Source organism: Rosa rugosa, chromosome 3 (genome assembly GCF_958449725.1).
Source record: "Rosa rugosa chromosome 3, drRosRugo1.1, whole genome shotgun sequence".
NCBI classification, from domain to species: Eukaryota; Viridiplantae; Streptophyta; class Magnoliopsida; order Rosales; family Rosaceae; genus Rosa; species Rosa rugosa.
The window spans coordinates 2263686-2283723 of record NC_084822.1 but is presented as its reverse complement, the minus strand read 5'-3'; the positions used below and the strand labels follow the sequence as shown (position 1 = coordinate 2283723).

At 37.6% G+C, this 20038-nt stretch overlaps 3 protein-coding genes, 1 long non-coding RNA gene and 1 other non-coding gene across 5 annotated transcripts; 3 read left to right on the top strand and 2 right to left on the bottom strand.

Moving 5' to 3' along the window:
• Window positions 1-139: 139 nt before the first annotated feature.
• On the bottom strand, window positions 140-1696 carry LOC133735205 (uncharacterized). The gene is made up of 3 exons (XR_009858837.1): window positions 1392-1696; window positions 1167-1260; window positions 140-383 (listed from the first exon to the last, which is right to left on the bottom strand). It is a non-coding gene; the product is annotated as an uncharacterized LOC133735205 (long non-coding RNA).
• An 8116-nt stretch (window positions 1697-9812) lies between these two features.
• LOC133736478 (ABC transporter I family member 6, chloroplastic) lies at window positions 9813-12925 on the top strand. The gene is made up of 5 exons (XM_062163979.1): window positions 9813-10297; window positions 10407-10628; window positions 10717-10839; window positions 11295-11471; window positions 12533-12925. The coding sequence occupies exons 1-5, from the start codon at window positions 9914-9916 to the stop codon at window positions 12620-12622; spliced, it is 996 nt and encodes a 331-aa protein (XP_062019963.1). The 5' UTR covers window positions 9813-9913; the 3' UTR covers window positions 12623-12925.
• An 854-nt stretch (window positions 12926-13779) lies between these two features.
• LOC133736479 (uncharacterized) lies at window positions 13780-15090 on the top strand. The gene has a single exon (XM_062163980.1). The coding sequence runs from the start codon at window positions 13926-13928 to the stop codon at window positions 14880-14882; it is 957 nt and encodes a 318-aa protein (XP_062019964.1). The 5' UTR covers window positions 13780-13925; the 3' UTR covers window positions 14883-15090.
• A 508-nt stretch (window positions 15091-15598) lies between these two features.
• LOC133741619 (U6 spliceosomal RNA) lies at window positions 15599-15698 on the bottom strand. The gene has a single exon (XR_009862060.1). It is a non-coding gene; the product is annotated as a U6 spliceosomal RNA (small nuclear RNA).
• Window positions 15699-16866: 1168 nt separating this feature from the next.
• On the top strand, window positions 16867-17768 carry LOC133740093 (SKP1-like protein 1A). The gene has a single exon (XM_062167950.1). The coding sequence runs from the start codon at window positions 17253-17255 to the stop codon at window positions 17739-17741; it is 489 nt and encodes a 162-aa protein (XP_062023934.1). The 5' UTR covers window positions 16867-17252; the 3' UTR covers window positions 17742-17768.
• The last annotated feature ends 2270 nt before the right edge of the window (window positions 17769-20038 follow it).

Below are 20038 nucleotides of genomic sequence, written 5' to 3'. Positions count from 1 at the left end.
AAATTGACACCGAAAACCGAACCGAACTGAACGGTTCGGTTCGGTTCGGCCCAGTTTCGGTTTTTTTTTTTTTTTTTTTTTTTTTTTTGCTTCTTTTTTTTTTTGGCTTTTTAATCATGTATGTATATATTTAGTCCATTTGAGCCACTAATCAACTCCATCTATTTACAACGAACTACTCTGGAAGAATCAAGGCCATTGGAGCCTTATCAATATAAAAAGAATATATGTAAAAAAATAAGAGCAAACCATTAACCATCCACAAAATATATAAATAGAGCAAATCCCTCTTCCACATCAGGGGCATTTGACTGAGTTTCCCAGTAAATAAACCCCCTCTTTCTCTACCGTCTTTCATGGGAAAAAGAAGCTTCAAATGGAGACTGCATAAAGCATAACAGACAATCAATTAATTGACCTGAGGAAGTCTCCCATTACTGTATATTACATTACAACAGATATAGGGACGATCGATGTATTCAAATCTGGTACCCAAGTTTTTCTTCTACTGTAGGCCATCACAATATTTCTTTCCAAGTAGCCAGTTCAAGCTACTTGACCCAAACCCATAAATACGACTACACAGATCAACAGATTTCACAAACAAGCATTGATAACTTGCAGGCAAAGACACTGTGCGTGAGTAGCATTTCTATAACAAAAATTAGAAAGAGAGCTATAAAGTATATCATTGTCATCTTTTGTTTATAAAATGTTTGGCGACATACTGATCATATAAGCAAAACCAATTTGCTAGTATAGTTATAAATAACTCAAGTCTCTATTGAACAATAATCATGTGTACAACTATTAACATGATTGGAAACGAAAACTGATCATACAAGCAGAAAAGGAAATCATCAGATGATAACTAATCGCAGGTTAAACACCAGTTCAAATCTAATATGTAAAAAAAATAATAGACGCATACTCTTGAACCAACAATCATCAATGCTTTCTGAACAAAGTAATTCCAAAAAATTTCAGATCTGAACAGAAAATCATATGAACCAATTTATTCACCAAAAAGATCAAACTTTAGTCACCAAGCTTCATAATTTCATCCATATTACATCATCATAAATCAGTACATCGATTCAGAGTTGTAGAATTTAGGTTATAGGGAATTGAGAGAAAAAAGAAAAGGTTTTGGAAATATTGATTACCTGAGAATTGGTTAAGAGTTTGGGACAGAGCTTTGCTTTGCTTTTGATAGTTCCTGAGATTAATATCAATTTCAGACTCAAGCAGTGAAACTATCTAAGAACACCAAACAAAAAAAATTGCATCAAAACCACATAAGCAGAGATTCTTATAAGCAACGATTCTTAAAAAAACAATTAAAGATTCTTGTATAAGCTAAAGTATTAATAGCAGTGCGTAAAGCTCACCCCATCTGAGAACCTGATCAAGCGTGAGTCTTCATGCATAATCATACCCAAAGTCTCAGATAAATTTTTCAGATCTGATCCTCCTTACAGTGACAGAGGTTGCGCTCAGATCCGATCCTCCTTACTGAGATTTCAAACGAAACCCGATGACCCAGAGAAGAGGATTGATACATCAACCCGATCTGGTCCTTCTTGATGAAGAAATGGACAAAAAAGAGAAGAGAGGCGACTAGAGAAGAGAAGATAGAGAAGAGAGACAGAAGAAAGCCCTCTTTCCAGAGAGAGAGAGAGGCGAGAGGCGAGAGGCGAAATGAAATGACAAAAGGTCGTGGGAGTTGGAACCCCTTTAGGGTTTTTGACTTAAGTCAAACCAAGGCAAAACGACGTCGTTTTCTGCAGGTTCGGTTTTTAACCTAATAAAACCGAAAACCGAACCGAACTGGTTCGGTTCAGTTCGGTTTTTTTGTTTCGGTTCGGTTTTTTTTCGGTTCGGTTTTTTTCGGCTTCGGTTCGGCTTTCGGCTCGGTTTTTTTCGGTTTTCGGTTTGACGAACCCACCCCTACTCTCAGCCTCTCAGCATCTCTCTTCAGTCTTCCTACTTTTTTCATATTCACTATGATAGATTAACTTAAATCGTCTGAATCTAAGTTATTAACGAGATTTCAGTATTGCTTTTCTAGAGCACAAGGAGGTTGTGAGTCAGCTAGTGATGGAAGAAGCTAGCCATCGACCATTACAACTCGGTCGTCATGCTTCAACGCGAGACCATGGAGAAGCTCCAGCAATGACACAATCAGTCAGCGAAGGTGGTTCTTGTTGTAAATTCGAAAGGAAGATTTGGATGGGTGGAGAGGGATGAAAATATCTTGTGGGTTGAGCACAAAATATTGGAATTTTCTCAGGTACCCGGGTGTTTGCCATACACTCATTTTATTAAATATTCTAGACCATTGGATTAGTAATATATCCAATGGTCCAAAATATTTAAACTTTGGTAATCTATTTAACCCTTAGCCAATTATTGTTTGATTATCAATTATCAATTATCAATTGACAATTGACAATTATGTTTTTTTCTTTTTAAAAAAAAAAATTAAAAAAAAGATTAATTTCAGTTTACTCCCCTAAGGTTTGGGGGTGTCATCATGTCACCCCCTCGACTCTTAATTTTGAATTTTTACTAGACATGCATGAGTGCAGAGAGTGCAGTAGCAAGATTGGACGAGTGCAGTAGGAAGATTAGGCGATGACGACTGCACTAGCAGAACACGAGTACAAGTGCAGTAGCAGAACTGGACGAGTATGAGTGCAGCGAGTACAGTAGCAGGGTTGAACGAGTGCAATAGCAAGATTAGGCGATGACGAGTGCAGTAGTAGAACACGAGTACAAGTGCAGTAGCAAGCAGCAGGATTTGAGCAAAAAAGAGTTTGGATTAAAGAAAATAATTAAGATTTAGTTATCCATGCATGAAGGTTAGAATTGTAAATGTCTTATTGACACATGGCAACAAAGGGACATAAGAGATTATTCTCAGAAAAAAAAAAAAAAAAAAAAAAACATAAAGGGATTAGAAGTCAAAAGAAGTAGTTAATGGTAAAAAAGTAAATTAACTCATGACATGTGGCAAGTGGACATTGTTCTTATTTGTAAGATTTAATCCTTATAAAGGGATTAGAAGTCAAAAGAAGTAGTTAAAGGTAAAAAAATAAATTGACTCATGACATGTGGCAAGTGAAGAGCAAATTGTCCTTATTTGTAAGATTTAGTCCTTATATGTTTAATTCAATATTTAAATGATGTATTTGTTAAGTCATCTTTTATCAATAACTTATATGTAATTTGTTATTATTACTAATTAATTTAATCATTAGCCAATTAATGTTTGATTATCAATTGACAATTACATTTTTTTTCTTATTTAAAAGAAAAACCTTCTAAGCTCATGAAATTAGTATTAGTTAAATAGTCTTTATAATTAATCATATCATTAATAGTTTCCTTAACTAAATATAATTCCTTTTACATGCATTTACGACCACCACAAAAATTAATGTAAAAATAGATAATCTTTGTTTTAGATGTAATAACTACTTCACGTACAACTTGTTAAAACTGCCTTTTGAACTAATTTACAAATGTTATAATAATATGTTATCCTATAGGTAAATCATTATATTTTAACTAAAACCACGTATGTCCTCATCGGTGTAATGAAGTTCTCACTCGTGTAACTAAAGTAGTATATTGTGTAATTTCCATCATCGAAGTCGTAATTACTTTTAGTCGACGTAATTTACCACAAATTACAACAATTGATGTAAAAATGATAATTTTTATTCTAATTGTAGTAATTACTCAATCTACAACCTATGTACTAGTTTATGGTTAATTTAATAAGTGTGACAACAAATTTGTTGTCCCTGTGGTAAATCATTATGTTTTTGTCATTAATGAAATGCTTACTTCAGAGACCATGCATTTTACCACAATTCACGTCAATTGAAGTAAAAACAGTAATTTTTGTTCTATTTGTAGTAATTACTCCACATAAACTAATGTAATAGTTTATGGACAATTTAACAAGTGTGACAACAAATTTGTTGTCAGAGTGGTAAATCTTTATGTTTTTATCATTGAAATGATTACAGCAATGACTACACATTTTACCACAACCCCCAACAATTGATGTAAAAGTGGTAACTTTTGTTCTATTTGTAGTAGTTACTTCAAAAACTACATCAGTTATAAGATTATCAACCATTTTACAATTCCCACAATATTTATGTTGTGAACATGGTAAAATTAATATTAGACCAAAAGATATGTAAGTACTCAATATGGTAACGAGGTTTTCCATTTGATAATCAATGTTCTCCATTTGATAAAAATTGTCCAACTATGATATTTACATCTTTGGCCACTCAATTACATAAGTCTCTACAATGTCTCTTATAAAATTATCTCCAAAATTCTTGTTAAAAGGTTAAGACCTCTGCTAGAAAAGTGTTTTTCGAAAAATCAAGGAGCGTTTGCTCCAGGAAGGGCCATCCAAGATAATATCCTGATTGCATCTGAAATCTTCTCGGACTTCCAAAAAAAGAAAGGAAGAGCTGGTGCTTTGGCACTCAAGTTGGACCTTGAAAAAACTTATGATTTCCTAAACTGGGATTATATCTCCCAATGCCTCAAGAGGTTTGGTTTTCATGATAATTTGATTAAGCTTGTTTTAAATTGTATAACTTCTGCCTCTTTCTCAATTATAGTTAATGGCAGTCCCTCTGGTTGGTTCAAACCAACTAGAGGAATTAGACAGGGTGATCCCCTCTCACCCTATATTTTTATCTTAGTTATGGAGCCTCTAATAAGGCACCTAAATGCTCTGGCTATCAACCATAAGTCACAAGTTGGCTTTCTATCTTTACCACGTGGTTTTAGAATTTCTAACCTCATGTTTGTTGATGACTGTCTAATTTTTGTTAAGGCTACTAAGAAAGGAGCAAGGAACATTTCAAAAATTCTTAACCTCTTTGCTGCTGCTTCAGGTTAGAAAATCAATTATCATAAATCTTCTCTCTATTTTTCTCCAAATGTCAATAGTCTCAAAAATGATATTGTAAATATTCTGAACATTCAGCAAAAGGCTACAATAGGTAAGTATTTGGGTATCTATAACTTTTACTTAAATGATCAAATAAGTTGTCTGGGTGGAAGAAAGGAACGCTCTCAAGGGCAGGTAGGTTAACCTAGGGGTGGGCGCGGGTCGGCCCGGTTCGGTTTTGGGCCAAAATCGAGTCCGCTCCGAATCATTCGGTGGGCCTAAAATTAAGGCCGAAAACTGAATGTAAATACACACGGGCCGAAAATTTCGGGTGACCCGATTTCAAGTCGGTCCGGTTCGGTTTCGGCGCTGTCTAGTTCTCGACTCTGTCTAGTTCTCGGCGTTGTCACTGTTGTCGGCGTTGTCAGAAACTTCGTCGGCCTCATCTTCTTCATAATGAAGATTTGAAGCTTTGAGACAATGAGATTGATGCTAGCTTCTTCATTATGCAGAGTAGCAGAGAGGGGTTTAGGTGGGGGTCAAGATCTGAGGTCTTCGACCCTGAGTTGCGATTTGGTGTTAGCGTCTTCGTCTCCTGTTATGAAGACGAAGCACAGCGTCGAGATGAGAGAGAGATGAGAAAGGCTCAGAGACGAGAGAGGAGAGATGAAATTCGTTGCTGAGGGTTTTCTATAGCTGATAGGGATCTGGTGCGACAGGTTTTACGTAAAACCTGTTTCTTCCCAATCAAAATTCGACAACCATTAAGAAAATAAATTTAAATAAATATTAATTTAAATATAACGTAATTAATATGCCGGTTCGGTTTTATTTCGGTCGGTTCAAAGGCAGAACCCGGCTCCGACCCGGTTCATTCCAGTCCGGTTCGGTAAAATTAATTTTTCAGCCTTGTTTTATCCGGTTGGGTATCCGACCCAGTTTTCCTGGCCGGTTCGGCCGGTTTTGGAACTTCGGATCGGTTTATGCCCAGCCCTAGGTTAACCCTTATTAAATCTAATATTGCTGGTATGCCTAATCACATTATGTCTTGTTTCAAATGTCCAAAGAAGTTGACCAACAACATTGATAAACAAGCCAGATCCTTTTTCTAGGGCTCAGACATGAAATGTGCTCTTGTTGCTTGGGAGCAGGTGTGCCAACCCAAGTCAACAGGTGGCTTGGGCATTAGATCTTCAGCTTATTTTAATAATGTAGCTATAGCTAAGCTAGCTTGGAAAATATGAGAAGAAAGTATCTAAGAAAGGTTTTTTTTTTTTTTTTTTTGGTTCTAGGCAAAGAAGAAACAGAAGAACTCTGTTGCTTGGAATGGTGTCTTGGATGCAAGGGACCTGATCATGAAAAGAATGAGGTGGATTATAGGCAATGGTAAGAATATTAAATTTTGGACTTTTAATTGGGCATTTGATTGTCATTTACTTGATTTCATTCCTGATGATAGAAGGAATATGATTAACCTAGAAAAATCAGTGGCTGAGTATATTATTAATGGTAAATGGGACAAGGAAAAGCTTGCTTATGTTCTAGACCCTAATATTCTGAAACAGATTCTTGGCATTCCTTTACCTGTTTGTGAACATGAAGATGAATATATTTGGGGTCCCTCCTCAAATGGTAGATTTTCTATTAAATCTGCTACTTGGTTGCAATATGATCATCTTTGTAAGCATAGCCAGTCCAAGTTGATTAATAAGCTCTGGAAGCTTAATGTTCAACCAAAAATTAAAATCTTTGGTTGGCTGTTACTTAGAGGAAGACTCAAAACTAGGGATAGACTTTCCAGGTTTGGGATTATTAATGATAACTCGTGTCTTCTCTGTAATAGAGATAATGAGACTGCTGATCATTTGTTTGGGTATTGTGAATTCACTAAGGAAGTGTGGAGGCTGGCAAACATTAACACCCCAGTGGACTGGGAGGAAGGATATCTCAAAGTTTTTGAGGAACTTTTTTTACCACAACCTTACAATGCTGACCTGTTTGCAAAGATTATTACTTTATGCTGGCAGGTTTGGAAGACTAGAAATGATGTTATTTTCAGAATAGCTTTTGTCAATCCTATGTCAATTATTATGTCAGTTGAAACAATAATGAAAAGTTTTGCTGATTTTAACACTAGTACTAGTGGAGCAAAAACTTCAAACCTTTCAACCGCAATTAAGTGGTCTGCTCCTTATAGTTCTTTTGTTAAAATCAATTTTGATGGCTCAGTTAGAAGAGATTCAGCTGAAAGATTAAAAACACTAAAGCACACATAATTGCATATAGAATAAACACAACAAACATATCATTACAAAACAGAGTGCAGCAGATAAATAAACATGTCCCATGAGCCTTCATAACTTGCAGAAGGACTCGTACCAGTGGATGATGAAAAGGAGGCCATTGCTCTAGAAACAAGAACTTCTGTGATCCTCTCTCTGTTTACTCGCAACTATCTATGGGGCTAGATTTCTGAAAGCTCGTGAATAGAGAGGTCACAGGGACCTTGTTTATATAGTGATCAATGTAAATAGAGTCCTCCCCATAAGAGGCATATGAATTCTATTGAAACTGATCTACTACAATTATATCCGATGTTTATTACTTGGTTTCCAAGATATTTAGATCTACTATTATGAAGTGTGATTCTTATCACAACATAATTATACAAGGACTAGGAAAAGTGTTCTGTCTCGGATTAATTATTTCTGCAATCTATGATAAGTTATCAATCATAATGCAAATTGTATTTATGTTCAAACTCTATTCTTACATCAGCTGCTAGTGGTTTCGTTATCAGAGACCATAATGGAAGACCAGTTATTGCTGCAACCAAGTGTGTTGGCAATTCTTCTACCCCTGTTGCAGAAGCTACTGCACTCAGGGATAGTCTAATTGCAGCCAAAGACAAAGGTTTTACAAGAATTGAAGTTGAAGGAGACTCAAAGCTGGTTATTGATGCAGTTACTGGAATGGTGATTCCATCGTGGAGGCTACTCAAATTGATTGAAGACATTAGAACCATTGCAACTTCCTTTTCTCAAATTACCTTTAAGCATATCTATAGGGAAGCAAACTTTGTAGCTGATGCTATTGCAAATTTAGGACATGATGCTGCTTCTCCTATGTCTTGGAGTGATAGAGTCCCAAGTGAGGCTTCTAGAGCCTTAATTTTTGACGTTGTAAACTTTGATTGCCTAAGAAGCTTCTTTCCTAAATAGTTTTTCTTTTCTTATAAAAAAAAAAAAAAAAACTTTGTTTTTCTGCTTCTTTGCCATGAGTTCTCTTAAGCAAGGCCTGTTGTTATGTGCCAGGCAGCTGGGCGGTGACGGTGGCTGGTGATTGGTCGTCGTACAAGGAGGCTTGCGCGGCCAGGCTAACAGATGCAGCGCTGATCCGTGCTGGAGCGGGATTGGCTGCTGCTGGGAGAGGCGACTATGGCGACGACCAGCGGTGGATGACCTCCCCGTCCGGCGTCGTTGACTGGAGGCGGTCTGGTGTGCTGCCGTACTTGATTTGGGTGCAGACTGGTTTGCAGATCCGGATTTGGGATCCGGGTCGGACCCAACTTTGGATCTGGTGCTGGGTCTGGATCCGGATCATTGGTCGGATCTGGTTTTGGGCTTGGTACTGGGCCTGGATGTGGGCTTTGAGGTTGATGTTTATTTGGTTTTTAGCTTTTTTCATAGGTACCTTTGGTGGAAGATTGATCTCTGTTTGGCGTACTTTTTACGTGGAAGATGTTTGGATGGTCACATCACCAGTTATATTGTTAGAAGATTGCCCTTTAGTGGTCGGTCACACTATCTTTTCGACGTAAGATGTACGAGGAATCTGCTTGGTCGGTCATACCACCGGTTGCTTTGATAGAAGATTGCCCTTTTATGGTCGGTCATACTATTAGTAACTTTTCACATAGCACGGTTTACACCCGCTGCGTCCTCAGATGCATTTTTGCATCCCATCGTATCTTTGCTAGGTTTTATGTTCATTGTTTTATCTTCATACTTTTAATTTATATTGTAGTTTCTACATTTGTCTTTTATAATCTTTCTTATTATTAATGGAGTTGACATTTATTCTCAAAAAAAAAAAAAATAAGGCATGTTGTTAATCCTTCATCCACTCTATCATCGTCTCCAAAACAAGTGACTGATGGATTATATCCTGTATTTGTTTCATTAATTTTATCAATTCTAAAGAATTAAAGAATGCCCGTTGAAATGAATTAGGAAATAAAAAATTGATCTAATAAGGTAAAAAAGTAAAGTGACGCGCAGATACTAATGACAGCATCGATCACACAATTCTGATAGGAAACAACAAGTCAAACCATTCCTCCAAGTCTAACCAAGTCAATAGTGCGTGTAATCATATTCTAGTATAATGTTGCGTCAACAGGCTTTATGCCCTTTGAATATTCAGCATTGTTGACAAGTACCATGTTAGTATGATATTAGTCATTTACCATATATTCTTCGGTTCTTCCTCTTTATCTGCATTAATTTGTGCCTCATTTAGCTCACTGTTTACATTGTCCATTGAATTTGTGACCCAAAATGCCTCTAGGGAAATGTTCGATCCTTAATCTGTGAAATCTTTAATCCCGAATTGCTCAAGAATGAGGATAACATTTGTTTCTCTCTATATACAAATGTGTGCAACTTTTGAAATAAAGCTTTTTTTTTTTTTTTTAATTTTTTTATTTCTCCAAATACTGTTGGCTTCTCGACTTATACAGTAAGCAGCTTTTTGCCAAGCATGACAACTGGCCGTAAAAGATGGTGAAACTTCAATTTTCTGTTAGCTACAGTTAAAAAGAGTGAAATTCAGCTGTTCATATTCACCACTCTTTTGACACAAAGTTACCCCACGCCGGCAAAAAGCCCGACTAAACTAACCTCCCTCCCTATCTCACTCTCTCACTTCAAATTCAACACCACCACCACCACCACCACGCAGCTCTCTCTCTATCTCTCTCCGATGGCCCTCTCGCTATTTCACCACCCATCTCTCACTCTCCCTTCACCACCACCACAGCCCTCTCCTCCTTCTCTCCGACCTTCACCCTCCACTTCCCTCCAATTTACACTCCCTGCCCCTCGCCCCCTCCTCCTCCTCCGCTCTTCCCGCCCAAACCGCCTCCACTCCTCACTCCGCGCCGGCCTCTCCTCCGCCGTCGATTCTCCCCCGCAGACTTCCGGCGGCCAACCCGAGAAGAAGCTCATCCTCCAAGTCAAAGACCTAACCGCCGTGATTGCCGAATCGAAGCAGCAGATTCTCAAAGGCGTTAACCTCACCGTGTACGAAGGTGAGGTTCACGCCGTCATGGGCAAGAACGGCTCCGGCAAAAGCACTTTCGCCAAGGTCACCGTCTTTTTTCCTTTTTGTTTTGCAATTACTTCATTTCAGTGCTATCTGTGATTTTCAATTTGAAATTGAAGATTTCTAGGGTTGAAAATTGGGAATTGTTTAGGTTTTGGTGGGGCATCCGGACTACGAAGTCACCGGAGGCAGTGTGGTGTTTAAAGGGCAAGACTTGCTGGAAATGGAAGCGGATGAGAGGTCCCTCGCCGGACTTTTTATGAGTTTTCAGTCGCCGGTTGAAATTCCGGGTGTGAGCAATATCAATTTTCTTCGTATGGCGTACAATGCTAAGAGAGAGAAGCTTGGATTGCCTGAGCTTGGAGTATTTGAGGTAGTTGCTTTTATCTTTGAATTTAGTGGTCTAGTAGTTTGAAGTGTATGATTTTAGTGGTTGATTGATATCTCAATGGCATTTGCAGTTCTATGCTTATTTGTATCCGAAACTTGAACTTGTGAACATGAAGACGGATTTTCTTGATAGAAATGTTAATGAAGGCTTTAGCGGTGGTGAAAAGAAGCGCAATGAGATTTTACAACTGGCGGTATGGTCATCGTTCTTAGTTTATCTTGTTTCTTGTGTCTGTTACATATAATGCGGTTAGAATGTTCGTAGAGCAATGGAATGGTATGTGAATTAGTGTACTTCCATGGTTTCTAGTTTCCATGGCTTGTGAACCCAATGAGTTTTTTTTTTTTTTTTTGGGTTATTTTTTGGTATATGTGGGAAGTGTAGAATGGCTGAATTGTAGATGGACAGTCAGCTCTTCTTTTGACGTTATTCATTAGCATTCTTTAACAAACATGCTCACGGTTCCAACTCAATTTTGCTTTTTGATGAACTGTTAATTTTCTCTTCCCCCTTCTTTCTTCTCTGGGTGTGGGTGATAACTGGAAAGTTGAATAGTTGATAAAGATAAGATTTGATCTTTTTGAGAAAAGAAAGTCTTAGGATTTGATTGAGCAGTTTCATGATTGTATATGCTTCTGCTTAATGCAGGTTTTGGGGGCAGAATTGGCTTTATTGGATGAAATTGATTCTGGCCTGGATGTTGACGCGTTCCAAGATGTAGCCAAGGCAGTGAATGGGCTTTTAACTCCAACAAATTCTGTGTTGCTAATTACTCATTATCTACGGCTTCTACAATTTATAAAGCCAACATGCATCCACATTATGGTAAGTCAGTGGGAGATATGAAAGGAGCAATGCATGAATTTGTCTCAGTGCCGTAAAAGATGGTGAAACTTCAATTTTCTGTTAGCTACAGTTAAAAAGAGTAAAATTCAGCTGTTCATATTCACCACTCTTTTGACACAAACTTACCCCACGCCGGCAAAAAGCCCGACTAAACTAACCTCCCTCCCTCTGTCCCTATCTCACTCTCTCACTTCAAATTCAACACCACCACCACCACCACGCAGCTCTCTCTCTATCTCTCTCCGATGGCCCTCTCGCTATTTCACCACCCATCTCTCGCTATTCTGTGTTGCAGGGATTAGAGAGGTGTTGGGTCTCAGTGCATGAATTTGTCTCATCATAGTAGCAAACAAAAATAAAAGTGGCTGTTCCATAAAGTATCTCCGTAAAATGGTTCTATTAGTTCCAAATGTAAGTGAGTTATCTAGGAATGCTTGAAGGAATGAATGGTTTAGATTTTTATGTTGCCATATTAAGTTTAGTGATCCTTTTAAGCATTGCGTTACATTCTAGTGAATAAAATAGAAAAGCTTACATTGCCTCATATGTTGGAGAAGTTAGCTTACATTGCCTCATATGTTGGAGAAGTTTTTACTGGAATTCTTTTGGGACAAATAGTACTGGTTCATATCATATATCCTTTAGGAGTTGTCTTTAGTTTTATTTGTATTTTAGGGGTGAATCGGGTTCAAGATCGGAAGGTTTGATTATAAAGTTCTAGATACTTGAATGTTTACTCTCATGATAGCTGCCTTTCCATTGGAAATTTGTGAAATGGATATTTGAGCTACAAGCTGTTTCTTTATTTTTAAAACCAGGGGAAAAGTCGTTCTTCCAATCAAATGAGAACTCTAGAGTTGTAGATTGTAGATTGTAGATTGTAATTCACATGGTTGGCTTTGAAACCTATACAAGGAGTACTTGATAAATTATTGTTGAAAGGCATTATCTGTCTTCAACTCTTCATTCCTTACCAGCTGAAACTGCATCTACATTTTCTCTCTGTATTCGTCTAACCATTTAAATGATTGATTTTATAGGAGAATGGGAAAATTGTGAAGACAGGTGACATCTCTTTGGCAGAAGCACTAGAGAAGGATGGTTATGAAGCAATTGCAAAATCACATTAAAAGTGGTACCGCTCTCCTCTATCTGGTGAAGATGAGATGCTTGGATGATGGATCATGAAAGGAGATATTCATAAGGTTGGAAACCAGGTACTTAGGCTATAGTTCAGTATCTGTGAAGAAAAACTTTGAATACTACCTGCTAGACAGATCACTTTAGTGAGTCAAGAGCTGAATATTGTGAATTTGTGAGGAAGGATATAGTTGCTAAGAATCCAATAGGCAAAGGTCTAATGACTACAGAGAGTTCAACTTACAATCCCCATTTAGTTGTTTAATTTTACATCTTTACTCGAGTTTTTTGTTTTTCGTCTTTCTTAGAAGTTTTGCTAGAGGTTATCTACGTCTAATAAATAGACAATATGGACAGAGGACTTGTGTTTTTCGCTATTTGCCATGGTATATAAGATTTGAGTAGCGTTTCTGCTACAAGAAGAGGAAGCTCATTGACTCAAGAGCTTGTTGTCAATGCTTTAATCTGTTTCATAAGCAAGCAACTTGCCTCCAATATGGAAACTTGTTTTGCATTTCAGTTTATTGTTGTTTCTTTGCAAATAATCCGGAGGAGGGCAGTTCGGCTGTTACAACAATGGCTGCTTGTTCAAATCTCAGTCTTGCTATCATTTTTGTTCCATAAGATCTCTGCTAGTTACATATGGGCATTCCCAGAAACTGAGAAAGTCGTAACATGTCATGGTAGGAAAAAACTATCACAAGCTGTATCACCACAAACACCTATCTCTAATGGGCGTAAGAATTGATCTGATCCCAGTAAAAATAATGTTAAGAGCTGAATGCAGAGTTGAAGTTGCGAATTTATTCAAGGAAACTCATAGAAGAATGCCACAATTGTGATAGTTTCATTCAATAATAGGCATTGGTGCTCTGACTTTATGTGGTGGTTGAGCCAGGCCAAATGGGGATAATGGATGCAGGGACAAACATAATCCCCTTCTTTTTGCCATGTGGCGGATGACTGACTGGCTACATAGAGTTGTAATAATTTCAATAAACGGAAACATCATAGAAAACGATATGAAAACAAAACCATATAGTATAGTCACATATAAGCACTGGCCAGCTATACATTGATTATGACTCTCCACCAATAATTCAATCAAATTCCGACCCACCAAGAAAAGATAATACATCTCATCCTGTTCTAGGTCATGATGATAATTATAGATTTATTGAAGAATAGAACAGCAACATTTAATTAGTTCTAATACCAACTTTTAGGTTACAACTTTTCTCTGCTCTACCAGCTTCTCCAATTCAAAGCCAGAAGTCAAAGAAGAAGAAGAGAATGGGTACCCAGTTCTCTAAACAGGTCCAAAGGCGCAAGGCGATTTCGACTGAGAAAAAAACTCTCTGTGATCTCTATAAAACATGTGGCGAGGACTTTCCAGACTGTTCATACAAGCCTGCAGACAGAAAAAACTGGATGGCTGGGATCAACCCTGAGAAAGTTCACATCAACAAGATTGTCTGGCCCGGAACTCATGACTCTGCAACCAACAAGATTGGAGTCCCCTGCATCACTAGACCTTTTGCACAATGCCAAAAGCTCTCCATCTACAACCAGCTAGTCAAAGGCACCAGACTTCTTGACATTCGTGTTCAGGAGGATCGCCGAGTCTGTCATGGAGTTCTCACCACTTACAGCCTTGATGTTGTGATCAATGACGTCAAGAAGTTCTTATCTGAAACTGAGAAGGAGATCATCATCCTTGAAATCCGAACTGAGTTTGGACATGAAGACCCTCCTGACTTTGACAAGTATTTGGTGGAACAGTTTGGAGAGCTTTTGATCCACCAGGACGACAATGTATTCAACAAAACTATTTCGGAGTTGCTGCCGAAGAGGATCATATGCGTGTGGAAGCCTAGGAAGTCTCCTCAGGCCAAGGCAGGGAGTCCATTATGGAACTCCGGGCACTTGAAGGATAATTGGATCGACACAGATTTGCCATCCACGAAATTCGAGAGCAATCTGAAGAATTTGAGTGAGCAGCCACCGGTTACATCAAGGAAGTACTTTTACAGGGTGGAGAACACTGTGACACCCCAGGCTGATAACCCTATCTTGTGTGTGAAGCCTGTGACAAGGCGGATTCATGGATATGCAAGGCTGTTTATAACTCAGTGCTTCTCTAGAGGTTGTGCAGATAGGTTGCAGGTCTTCTCCACTGATTTTATTGATGAGGATTTCGTTGATGCGTGCGTCGCGGTTACATATTCGAGAATTGAAGGGAAGCCATGATATTTGGTGTTTTGTTCATATGTACATGCTGAAGTGTTTAATTTGATAATTGCTTTTTTTTTAAAAAAAAAAAATTATTTCTGCATTGTTTTGTTCTGTTATATCTTATTGTTTGTCTGCAGGTCAATGTATGTGTTTGTGTTGTAATACATGAGAATTGGAATGTAAATATAGTCAGTGGCATTTGCACATTGATATTGAGAAGAAATTTTCTGTGTGGCCAGGTCCTTCTCTTTCTGTATTTGTTAGATGGCCCCCCAAAAAAGAAGCATGTTTGTATCAAATATCCAGTTAATGCTTCCTTTGGTTGATTGCTGAGCTCCCATTACCTTTTTAATTGTTTACCAACTAGCTAGCTATTCGAAGAACTGCACGAGTTATTGATGTAATGAATGATCAGATTGGTGGTGCTTCCCCGTATTGTTAGTTTTAATTTGATGATCTATTTATGTACCAAGTAGCTAGCTAGCTATCAACCTTTCAAACATGGTGTTCATGTTATTCAGTACTCTCTATATATGTGTTGCTTGTTCTCTATGTTGTGTTTGATTCCGACTATCCCTTCTATGACAGCTGTGTATGAGAATGCATGAATTTCTATGTTAGATGATAAATGGAAAACTTATCTGAGTATAACCATGCAAAAGCATAAAACCCAGATATTAAGCTGGGAAATTTACCTAAGGGAACAGGAGAACAGATGGAGATTGGCAAAAAAAAAATTGGACCATTTCTCGATTTATGCGTGTCATCCTTGCGCCCTCATGCTAATCTTCTCTGTATTGTTACAATTTTATCGGATGTCCCCGAAAGGACAAACCAACTATCAAGCCAGCGATATATGAAGACCAAATAGGTCTCTATTTTGCAATGTGGAATAGAACAACCTTGTTTTCGAATAAGTGGCATGTCTGAACTTTAAACTACATGGTTCTCTCAAAAAAAAAAAAGAACTTTAAACTACATGGGATGAAACTAGCTTACATTTTCTACTGAAGTTAATAATTATAACCCATCCTTGTATCAATTTGAAAGTCTTGCTACAAGCTTCAAAGTGATTGTGATATTATGTCTTAATATCAAGAGGCTACAGAGGGGGACATTATAGTTGATACAGTTAGTGAAATCAAGTTTTTATCTAGCTCATCTTCCGACACAATTCCATTCAATGACTTCCCTTCCCTTGACACCTCGCACCTCACAGTTAATGACAATAGTGTCAGTCACCACCTTTCGAACATCTTAATCCTTCGTTCCAGTTAGTGTTGCCTGCTTCAAACTATTATGGAGAAGACGTCATTACTGGTGTGATCGATACTTGGGTACGGATCAGAGATAGAGCAAGAGCTTCAAAGACATATGGCGGTCTTGTGACAAAAAATAATCCATCTGCTAGCTAGGTGCATGGAACCGAACATGTGAGGCCAGCTACCATTAGGTGATCTCCTCTGAACACGTAGCTAACGACAACGCTCGAATTTGATTCAGGATGACAGAGTTATAAACCGCATATGACTGTTAATATCTCTTATGCTGCAGGTCCACATATTGATTCATTCCAGAAATTTGTTCACAAAATAAGCTAGTTCACATGGCTATGATCGAGTTTGTATGATTATACTCATAAAAACTAATTGAGGGCTCAAAACTTTCAGAAGACAATAACAACTTTTGGAGATGGGTTTTACAATAAAAGTCTGACCATATGGGAAGCAGGTTAGGGTACGCAGAGTACAAAACACATAACCAAACAATAAATATCAAACACAAGCTACCATTAATAGAAGAGGCACAAAGTGCTGTCATCTCGACTTCTTCCATCTAGCTGCAGGTCAATCACTCAACCGGTACTGATTGAGCACTTGAGCCAGGATTAACCTGCATATGTTAGTGCAACACACGGATCGATTAACCAAATGGAGCCATTAACATGACTGTAATTATGTATAATTCTTTCACTGTTCCAACTTCTAACCCATCTTGAGGTATTATCCATCGTTGATTACTTCATGGCTTGTACGATCAGTTCATAAGACCAAATTGAGGGTTCCTTAGCAATGACAACTTCAATTTCCTCTACTGAAACCCGCACTCACAATAAGCACAGATAGTCAACAATGTTTCTCCTGTTGAAACATGGAAAGGCCGAAGGGTGTCACAAGTTTCCTCTTACATTTAGGAGACACTTTCCCAAGCATATTGTGAATCCCTATTGCATTAGTTTTCCAATTCTAGACCAGAAAAGGAATATCCACGGACACATAATATAAATAGGGGGCCGGGGGCAAGGCTTATTCACATCTCAAATCTTCTAAAGACTTTGAAAAGCACTCAAATCTCCCAAACCCTCAAACCTTGAAACCAATAACCATGTCGACTGAAATTGGGAACAAGAAGCTAACCCTGACCAGCTTCGACGGAGATAAATTCGAGATTAGAGAGGCGGTTGCCCTTGAATCGCAGACCATCAAGCACATGGTGGAGGACGGCTGCGCCGATAATGAGATCCCCTTGCCGAACGTCTCCAGCAGCATCCTAGCCAAGGTCATCGAGTACTGCAACAGGCACGTTGAGGACAAGGAAAGCAAGAATGAAGACAATAAGACGGATCAGGAGGAGTATCTCAAGAAATTCGACGCAGAGTTCGTGAAAGTCGACCAGGGCGTCCTGTTCGATCTGATATTGGCAGCAAACTATCTGAACATCAAGGGGCTGCTGGACTTGACATGCCAGACTGTGGCAGACATGATAAAGGGAAAGACTCCCGAAGAGATTCGCAAGACTTTCAACATCAAGAATGACTTCACTCCTGAGGAAGAAGAGGAGGTTCGAAGGGAGAACCAATGGGCTTTTGAGTGAAGCAACAAAGCTGTGATTGCAAAGCTGCTGATCCATATATATCTACAACATTTGATTTGTTCTCCTGTTTTTTTTTTTTTTCCATATATGTTCTAATTTTTTTAACAATAATTGAAATACCAGCTTGTTTCTTAGAACTTAGTTACCAATATGTACTGATTTTATCAAGTAACGAGGTTAGTTATTATATATGCTCCCTTGTCTTTCAAGCAATCTTAGTAGCCACCTTGCTACTACTTCGGTCTGATATTCAAGTAGTTACTTAAAATTGTCTTACGGCAAATAATTGTTATATGGGATGCTCTGACAGCAGAAGTACGTAGTAGCAAGGTGGCCCTCCAATCACATTGGTGCTTTCCGCTGGCAACATATGTTCTCTCTGAAGCCGTATTTGTTTCCTGTGGGACTGAGATCAATATTGATAGAACCTGCACATGACCCAGAAAAGAGTTAAATGTAACCTGCAAATCACCCCAACTATATTGATTCAGTTCGTCTTGTCAATTTAAGTGTTCTTCCAGTGTTAATAATTTTTATATCCTGTTCACGGCTCAATTGCTGGACACAATAATTTGTATTTTTTCTTCGAATGAAAATGACTATTGAATTTAAATGTATGAGCATATACTACATGAATTGAAAAGCTTCACTATCATCTGACTAGAAAGTAATGGATTGTGGATGTCTATTAACTTTGTCTGATCTTGTGGTTTTTCAGTTTGAGATTGAGATGGTATGTTGACCGAAAAATAAAATAAAATTGGGATAGTATTTTGTTTGTTTATGTAATTGTATATTATGGAATCAAAGTGACAATTCAGTAGAATGTTGAAGAGGATGAGTCCTTTGAGTAACTTGTTTGATGAGGGTGAAGCAACTCTGGAAGATGAGAATCTTCGCAAGTCTCTCCCGAAGTCTCAAAAGAAAAAATTAATGATCGAAAAATATTCACGAAACCCTTACCCTGCTCGTAATCAAACGCTGTTGTGCGTCTTGATCTTTGACGCAATGGGCTCTGATTATTCTTGCTCATGTTTTGGTTGTCTTTTGGTTTTGTTGTTTCTTCTTAAGGGGTTTTGGCTTCATGTCCCTATTTTAGATACTATCATTTTTATTTAATAAATAAAAAGGAAAAAAAAATTTCACTAGGTATGAGAGAAATGTAGATGGAAGAAGAAGATTATTAGATAGTAGGCTAAGGCTTGGTGTATTTGTTACATTTTAATCTCACGCAAATAAGCTATAACAAAAGTTTAACCAGATTTGCTCACCTAAGGGACAGTTTTAAGAGACTGTGAGGGACAAATGCATCTCAACCACATGTATTAAATATAAAAGCAGAAATTATAACAACTTAAAACTGTACATTTATTTTCAGCCGTAAGATTCACTTGTCCCTTAAAAATTGTCCCTTAGGTGAGCAGGCTTTATAGTTTAACACAGTAGGTTTGGTGTTTTTATAACAAATGTTATACAAAAATTGATAGTTAAGAATAATTTATAACGAGGGTACGTACTTGAACTACATTATATTACCAAACAATTAAGGCAAAAAATTCTTTCATGTCCAAATTGGTCATTCAACAAGGCCACAACACTTTTAGTTTTGAGTTTACTAAACATTTTGCTACAATTTTTAACACTCACAACACTTAAAAAAGTTCAGTTTACCAAACACTAAGGTGGCGTTCGGTAACGTTTTCAAGTCATCTTTTTCATTTTATAAAATGAAAATGGCTTGAAAATGCGTTCGTTGGTCTATTTTCAAAAATACAGAAAATAAAAATTGAAAATGATTTTTTATTTTACTCGTAAAACAGGAAAACGACAAATAGACGTTTTCACCTTTTCATTCTCATATTTTAGAAAACACGGAGATATATGTATTTCATTGTTTTTTGTATTTTCATACGGTAGTACCGGACTCGTTTTTGCTGTTCTCGTTTTTGAAAATTGTTTTCGAAATAAACTATCGGACACATTTTCGGATCTCAAAAATCCAATCTTGTTTTCTCGTTTTCATTTTCAAAATCAGTTTTTGAAAAATTATTTTTAAAAACGTTACCGGACAGGCCATAAATTGCTTTTCATACACTTATTCTCAGAAATAAACAAAGACTAGCTTTGAGCCATACCAAACACATCCATAGTCCAATGACAAACGAAAACCAATTTCCTACACTGTATGGATCATTTTATTTATTTTTTATTTATTTTTTCAATAGAAAAAAAAAAGTGCTATAGGGTAGAGCCTCAGGCTAAAGGGAACACTACAGGAAAAAATGTCATATACAGCG